At 44.2% G+C, this 8,194-nt stretch overlaps 1 protein-coding gene across 1 annotated transcript in view; it reads left to right on the top strand.

The window, feature by feature from the left end:
* Window positions 1–670: 670 nt before the first annotated feature.
* Window positions 671–8,194, top strand: part of LOC306837723 (transient receptor potential cation channel subfamily M member 5-like) — a gene marked incomplete at its 5' end in the record, with an annotated part of 10,166 nt that continues 2,642 nt past the window's right edge. The window contains 9 exons of the mRNA XM_079365460.1: window positions 671–778; window positions 860–906; window positions 1,968–2,200; window positions 2,590–2,705; window positions 3,649–3,781; window positions 3,888–4,062; window positions 4,191–4,356; window positions 4,436–4,617; window positions 4,713–4,845. Coding sequence (XP_079221586.1) covers window positions 671–778; window positions 860–906; window positions 1,968–2,200; window positions 2,590–2,705; window positions 3,649–3,781; window positions 3,888–4,062; window positions 4,191–4,356; window positions 4,436–4,617; window positions 4,713–4,845 — 1,293 coding nt within the window. The remainder of the gene's footprint in view (window positions 779–859; window positions 907–1,967; window positions 2,201–2,589; window positions 2,706–3,648; window positions 3,782–3,887; window positions 4,063–4,190; window positions 4,357–4,435; window positions 4,618–4,712; window positions 4,846–8,194) is intronic.

Below are 8,194 nucleotides of genomic sequence, written 5' to 3'. Positions count from 1 at the left end.
GTTACTGTGTGTAACAGTGTGTGCAACAGTGTGCGTTACTGTGTGTAACAGTGTGTGTTACAGTGTGTGTTACAGTGTGTGTTACAGTGTGCTACAGTGAGTGTAGCAGTGTGTGTTACAATGTGTGTAACAGTGTGTGTTACAGTGTGCAACAGTGTGTGTAACAGTGTGTGTTACAATGTGTGTTACAGTGTGTGTTACAGTGTGTAACAGTGTGTGTAACAGTGTGTTACAGTGTGTGTTACAGTGTGTGTAACAGTGTGTGTAACAGTGTGTTACAGTGTGTGTAACAGTGTGTGTAACAGTGTGTGTTACAGTGTGTTACAGTGTGTGTAACAGTGTGTGTTACAATGTGTGTAACAGTGTGTGTTACAATGTGTGTAACATTGTGTGTAACAGTGTGTGTTACAGTGTGTGTTACAGTGTGTGTAACATTGTGTGTTACAGTGTGTGTAACATTGTGTGTAACAGTGTGTGTAGCAGTGTGTGTTACAGTGTGTGTTACAGTGTGTGTTACAGTGTGTGTAACAGTGTGTGTTACAGTGTGTGTAACAGTGTGTGTTACAGTGTGTGTTACAGTGTGTGTAACAGTGTGTTACTGTGTGTAAGAAAGACCTTGACATGGACTTGGATGATCCTGAGCACACTAACATGTGTGTGGGTGTTTCAGGGAGCAGGAGGAGGAGGTGAAGTCTGTGGAGGTCCATCACTACAGAGACACTGACAGTCTGGAGGGAAATGACGCCACTGTCTTCTCCCTGGCAGACATCATACAGAAGTAAAGATCTGAACCTCGAAACAAACATGAGAGCTTTGTTAGGATGTGTTAGATCTCTCTGATCGTCTGTTTGTGTCACAGTGAAGAAGAAGCTGAGGAGCTCAGAGCTCTAAAAGAAAACCTGAAAGGTGAGCAGGGATCCAGGTCATCAAAATGTTCCTTCCTCTGTGATCAATCAGCCAATCAGAGAGCTGCTCTCTTCCTCTGTGATCAATCAGCCAATCAGAGAGCTGCTCTCTTCCTGTGTGATCATGAAGGAAACCTGCTGTGTTGAAGCTTCTCTGACAACAATGCAGCAGCCAGTATGTCCTCCTTCTAACTTTAGATTCTGCTCCTGAATGCTCTGGATCTGATTGGACCAGAGAAGGTAGGCGGGGCTTTGAAGGCCGTTTTGGACGCCCCTGGGTTTGCCAGATATGAGAGCAGTTATCAGGTGAACAGGTGTTGCAGCGATGGAAGCGGGCAGTGGAACTGCTTCAGATAGAAGTGATTGTACCTGAGCTAAAAAGCCTCTGCATGTTTCTAATAAGCTCCAGCAGCAGAAAGCTGCTCAAACTAGGATCAATGTTGGAGATGAAACATGGAGAGAGGTTAGAACGCAGAAAGCTTTACAGACCCATGCAGAGCTGGCTAAACACTGAAGCTACAGTGTCCACCACATGCAGAGCCGGCTAAACACTGAAGCTACAGTGTCTCTACATGCAGAGCTGGCTAAACACTGAAGCTACAGTGTCCACCACATGCAGAGCCGGCTAAACACTGAAGCTACAGTGTCCACCACATGCAGAGCTGGCTAAACACTGAAGCTACAGTGTCCACCACATGCAGAGCTGGCTAAACACTGAAGCTACAGTGTCCACCACATGCAGAGCTGGCTAAACACTGAAGCTACAGTGTCCACCACATGCAGAGCTGGCTAAACACTGAAGCTACAGTGTCCACCACATGCTGAGCTGGCTAAACACTGAAGCTACAGTGTCCACCACATGCAGAGCTGGCTAAACACTGAAGCTACAGTGTCCACCACATGCAGAGCTGTGTGAGAGGAGGGGGGGAGACAGCTCTCTGTGATGATTAGAGTTTAGACTGCAGTACTCATTTTAAACACTAGGGGAGCTACAGACTGCTCCTTTAGTGATTGATAGTTTATAAACATATGTATTGATTTTTCTCCTCCTTTTGACTTCAGAGCCTTCAGCTTTAAACTCAAAGAGGCCGTTCATCGTGTCGCGGTGGAGACAGTTTTGGTTCGCCCCCGTCACCTCTTTCCTGGGAAACGTGCTCATGTACTTCCTGTTCCTCTGCCTGTTTGCGTACGTTTTGCTGGTGGACTTCAAGCCCCCGCCCCCCAAAGGTCCGTCCACCCTGGAGTTTGTGCTCTACTTCTGGGTCTTCACCTTGGTGTGTGAGGAGCTCAGACAGGTGAGACGTTGAGACGCAGCACACCTGAAAAACAATCATCATGTTTCGTCTTTTTAATAAATGAGCATCTGAAAAACAGAATATTCTGAAAATCAGTGCTTACTCGACCCGAGCTTTCAGAGAGACAGATTATTATTCTGATATTTACAGGACCAAATCTACAACAAGCTCCAACAGCACAAACATGACCCAGAGGTCAAAGGCAGACAGCTAGCAGCTTCCACCTGTCACTCAAAGAGGCCACACCCCCTAATTGTCCATCCCTCACTGCAGGAGACAGACTCTTGTGGACACTGAAGGAACTGCAGATTTATGCTCTCCTATGTTTCTGGCTTTGATCGTGAAAGTTAAAAAACAAAGCTGATACGCTCTCTGTGTTTTTTTATCAGACGTTCTTTGTGGGCAGCAACTTTGTGATTCAGAGGATGAAAAACTACATCCAGGACGTCTGGAACAAATGTGACCTCACTGCCATCTCTCTCTTCATGCTCGCTCTCTGCTGCAGGTGAAACCTCTGAAAACTCAACGCAGGGTGACAGGGTCATCTTTGTTAATAGTTCATAGAAGATGTCTGGTGTTAAAAATGCAGATTCAGATAGATAGATAGATAGATAGATAGATAGATAGATAGATAGATACTTTATTGATCCCGAGGGAAATTCAAGGCATCCAGTAGCATTATACAGACAGGCAGGACACAAGACATTAGTTACAATACACACCCGCTGTCCCCCCCCCCCCCTGTATACAAAATCCCCCAAACAAGATTTAGCAGCCCCTATGTGACTGAGAATAAACATAATTATATGTTAAACCTGTGCAGTTAGCATTAGCATTAGACTTAAAACGAATATAGCATAATGTACATAACCTGTGCAGTTAGCATTAGCATTAGACTTAAAACTTACATAGCATAATGTACATAACCTGTGAGGAGAGAAAAACATGTATTGGTTAAAAGAGACCTGTAAACAGTTAAAGAGCCTTAGAAACAAAGTGCTGACCTTCTAGAAACTAGTTACATGTGCATGTACAGAGGTGTTTGAGCTTATGCCAGAGGTGTGAGTACAGTCATTAAACAGTCGTTTAACGACTGCCTATTCAGGTTATTTAGAAGTACAAAAGGATTCTGGTTCGGGATTAAATCCTGTTTGGCAGTGAATGGTTCGATCAAGACACTTTGAATATGAAGTGAGGAGGATTTGATCCCATCAGGGTCGGATTCAAACGGAATACAGGAGAGGAAAGGTGAGGGTCTGTCCATGTGTTGATGGTGCCCACTGTGCTAAAAGTATGTCTTAATCAAGTCTTCTTTCAGAGTCTGCACCTGGATCAGGGAGATCCAGTCCAGTTTCCTTTAAACAAAGAAGCTCAGAGTGATCTGGATCCTCTGGTCCTGGGTTTAGAATCAGTGGCTAATGTTGAATGTGTCGCTGTCATGTTGACAGGATGTTTCCACAGTCGTATCAGTTTGGTCGGGCTGTGATGGCCATCGACTTCCTGGTATTTACTCTTCGTCTGATCCACATCTTCGCCGTCCACAAACAGCTCGGACCAAAGATCATCATCGTGGGCAAAATGGTGAGGGAGCACGGCGCTCTGACGAACACGCATGCCTTCTACACTGACTGAGTGACATCACGTGTCTCTGGATCAGCTGACTCCTCCTCTCGTCTCTCTCACTCAGATGAAGGACGTCTTCTTCTTCCTCTTCTTCCTCGCCGTGTGGCTCATGGCATACGGAGTAGCCAATCAGGCGCTGCTGTACTCGTACGACCCGCGTCCTAACTGGATATTCCGGCGAGTCTTCTACAGACCATACCTGCACATTTTTGGACAGATTCCCATTCATGAGATGGACGGTGAGTTCAGCACTGTGCTGGTTAAAAACCCGTTTGCAGCTCGGGATCATTTTCAACATTAAAGCAGGATTTCAATCTGAAATCTAAACGTCTACGTGGAAATGTTCCTCTCTTCTGATTGGCTCCAGCTGATAAACTGGTGGAGGGCACATGTACCAACAACGCCACACTGATCGAGGCCGGAGAGGAACCATGTATGAGCACGTACGCTAACTGGCTGGTGGTCATCCTCCTGGTCATCTACCTGCTGTTCACCAACATCGTGCTGGTCAACCTGCTCATCGCCATGTTCAGGTGGTTAACTGAGCGATGGTTCAGTTTCTGTTTGTATGACGGCCGTTTTCTGAACATGATGTCACATCCCTCTCCGCAGCTATACCTTCTCTAAGGTCCAGGAGCGCAGCGACACCTACTGGAAGTTTCAGCGCTACAACCTGATCGTGGAGTACCACTCGAGGCCCTGCTTAGCCCCGCCCTTCATCATCATCTCACACCTCCACCTGTTCATGAAGAGACACGTGCGACAAATCCCCTCGGCGAAGAGCAAGCACTTTGGTGAGACACAAACAAGTCAAATGACAAGCTTCTGTGTGAGTGTGTGCGAGTCCCATCCTGGGTCTAAGCGGGTGACCTCTGCCCTCTGTCCTCAGTCCTGGAGCTGCGCGGCAGGAAGGCGAGCCGGCTAAACACGTGGGAGGCGATCCAGAAAGAAAACCTGCTGTCAGCTCAGAACAAGAGAGTGAGAGAGAGCGACACAGCCAGACTGAAGTATACATCCATCAAGTAAGAGTCCACTCTGCCCCCGCCCCCGAACCTCCCCTCCCCCTCTCTGATTGGATAACAAACATCTGAATGAAACCATCTCCGGGGATCTGACTGTACTCCAACATAATCAGAGTGTAGAGCATGTTAGTGTACACAGTACACATGTTAGTGTACAGTATACATGTTAGTGTACAGTATACATGTTAGTGTACAGTGCACATGTTAGTGTACAGTATACATGTTAGTGTACACAGTACACATGTTAGTGTACAGTATACATGTTAGTGTACAGTATATATGTTAGTGTACACAGTATACATGTTAGTGTACACAGTGCACATGTTAGTGTACACAGTACACATGTTAGTGTACAGTGCACATGTTAGTGTACACAGTGCACATGTTAGTGTACACAGTACACATGTTAGTGTACAGTACACATGTTAGTGTACACAGTACACATGTTAGTGTACAGTATACATGTTAGTGTACAGTATATATGTTAGTGTACACAGTATACATGTTAGTGTACACAGTGCACATGTTAGTGTACACAGTACACATGTTAGTGTACAGTGCACATGTTAGTGTACACAGTACACATGTTAGTGTACACAGTGCACATGTTAGTGTACACAGTACACATGTTAGTGTACACAGTGCACATGTTAGTGTACACAGTGCACATGTTAGTGTACAGTGCACATGTTAGTGTACACAGTGCACATGTTAGTGTACAGTGCACATGTTAGTGTACACAGTGCACATGTTAGTGTACACAGTGCACATGTTAGTGTACAGTGCACATGTTAGTGTACAGTGCACATGTTAGTGTACACAGTGCACATGTTAGTGTACACAGTGCACATGTTAGTGTACACAGTACACATGTTAGTGTACACAGTACACATGTTAGTGTACAGTACACATGTTAGTGTACAGTGCACATGTTAGTGTACAGTGCACATGTTAGTGTACAGTACACATGTTAGTGTACAGTGCACATGTTAGTGTACACAGTGCACATGTTAGTGTACACAGTACACATGTTAGTGTACACAGTGCACATGTTAGTGTACAGTACACATGTTAGTGTACAGTACACATGTTAGTGTACAGTACACATGTTAGTGTACACAGTACACATGTTAGTGTACAGTGCACATGTTAGTATACACAGTGCACATGTTAGTGTACACAGTACACATGTTAGTGCACAGTGCACATGTTAGTGTACACAGTACACATGTTAGTGTACACAGTGCACATGTTAGTGTGCACAGTGCACATGTTAGTGTACACAGTGCACATGTTAGTGTACACAGTGCACATGTTAGTGTGCACAGTGCACATGTTAGTGTACACAGTACACATGTTAGTGTACAGTGCACATGTTAGTGTGCACAGTGCACATGTTAGTGCACACAGTACACATGTTAGTGTACAGTGCACATGTTAGTGTACACAGTGCACATGTTAGTGTACACAGTGCACATGTTAGTGTGCACAGTGCACATGTTAGTGTACAGTGCACATGTTAGTGTGCACAGTGCACATGTTAGTGCACACAGTACACATGTTAGTGTACAGTGCACATGTTAGTGTACACAGTACACATGTTAGTGTACACAGTACACATGTTAGTGTACAGTACACATGTTAGTGTACAGTACACATGTTAGTGTACAGTGCACATGTTAGTGTACAGTATACATGTTAGTGTACACAGTACACATGTTAGTGTACACAGTACACATGTTAGTGTACAGTACACATGTTAGTGTACACAGTGCACATGTTAGTGTACACAGTGCACATGTTAGTGTACACAGTACACATGTTAGTGTACAGTGCACATGTTAGTGTACACAGTACACATGTTAGTGTACAGTGCACATGTTAGTGTACAGTACACATGTTAGTGTACACAGTGCACATGTTAGTGTACAGTGCACATGTTAGTGTACACAGTACACATGTTAGTGTACACAGTGCACATGTTAGTGTACACAGTACACATGTTAGTGTACACAGTACACATGTTAGTGTACAGTACACATGTTAGTGTACAGTGCACATGTTAGTGTACAGTATACATGTTAGTGTACACAGTACACATGTTAGTGTACACAGTACACATGTTAGTGTACAGTACACATGTTAGTGTACACAGTGCACATGTTAGTGTACACAGTGCACATGTTAGTGTACACAGTACACATGTTAGTGTACAGTGCACATGTTAGTGTACACAGTACACATGTTAGTGTACAGTGCACATGTTAGTGTACAGTACACATGTTAGTGTACACAGTACACATGTTAGTGTACACAGTGCACATGTTAGTGTACAGTACACATGTTAGTGTACACAGTGCACATGTTAGTGTACACAGTACACATGTTAGTGTACAGTGCACATGTTAGTGTACAGTACACATGTTAGTGTACAGTGCACATGTTAGTGTACACAGTGCACATGTTAGTGTACAGTGCACATGTTAGTGTACACAGTGCACATGTTAGTGTACAGTGCACATGTTAGTGTACACAGTGCACATGTTAGTGTACACAGTGCACATGTTAGTGTACAGTGCACATGTTAGTGTACACAGTGCACATGTTAGTGTACACAGTACACATGTTAGTGTACACAGTACACATGTTAGTGTACAGTACACATGTTAGTGTACAGTACACATGTTAGTGTACAGTGCACGTACAGTGCACATGTTAGTGTACAGTACACATGTTAGTGTACAGTGCACATGTTAGTGTACACAGTACACATGTTAGTGTACACAGTGCACATGTTAGTGTACAGTACACATGTTAGTGTACAGTACACATGTTAGTGTACACAGTACACATGTTAGTGTACAGTGCACATGTTAGTATACACAGTGCACATGTTAGTGTACACAGTACACATGTTAGTGCACAGTGCACATGTTAGTGTACACAGTACACATGTTAGTGTACACAGTGCACATGTTAGTGTGCACAGTGCACATGTTAGTGTACACAGTGCACATGTTAGTGTACACAGTGCACATGTTAGTGTGCACAGTGCACATGTTAGTGTACACAGTACACATGTTAGTGTACAGTGCACATGTTAGTGTGCACAGTGCACATGTTAGTGCACACAGTACACATGTTAGTGTACAGTGCACATGTTAGTGTACACAGTGCACATGTTAGTGTACACAGTGCACATGTTAGTGTGCACAGTGCACATGTTAGTGCACACAGTACACATGTTAGTGTACAGTGCACATGTTAGTGTACACAGTGCACATGTTAGTGTACAGTGCACATGTTAGTGTACACAGTGCACATGTTAGTGTACACAGTGCACATGTTA

Source organism: Symphodus melops, assembly GCF_947650265.1.
Source record: "Symphodus melops genome assembly, chromosome: 17".
Classification (NCBI taxonomy): domain Eukaryota; kingdom Metazoa; phylum Chordata; class Actinopteri; order Labriformes; family Labridae; genus Symphodus; species Symphodus melops.
Note: the sequence above shows the minus strand (reverse complement) of the source record. Positions and strands in the feature narration are given on the sequence as shown.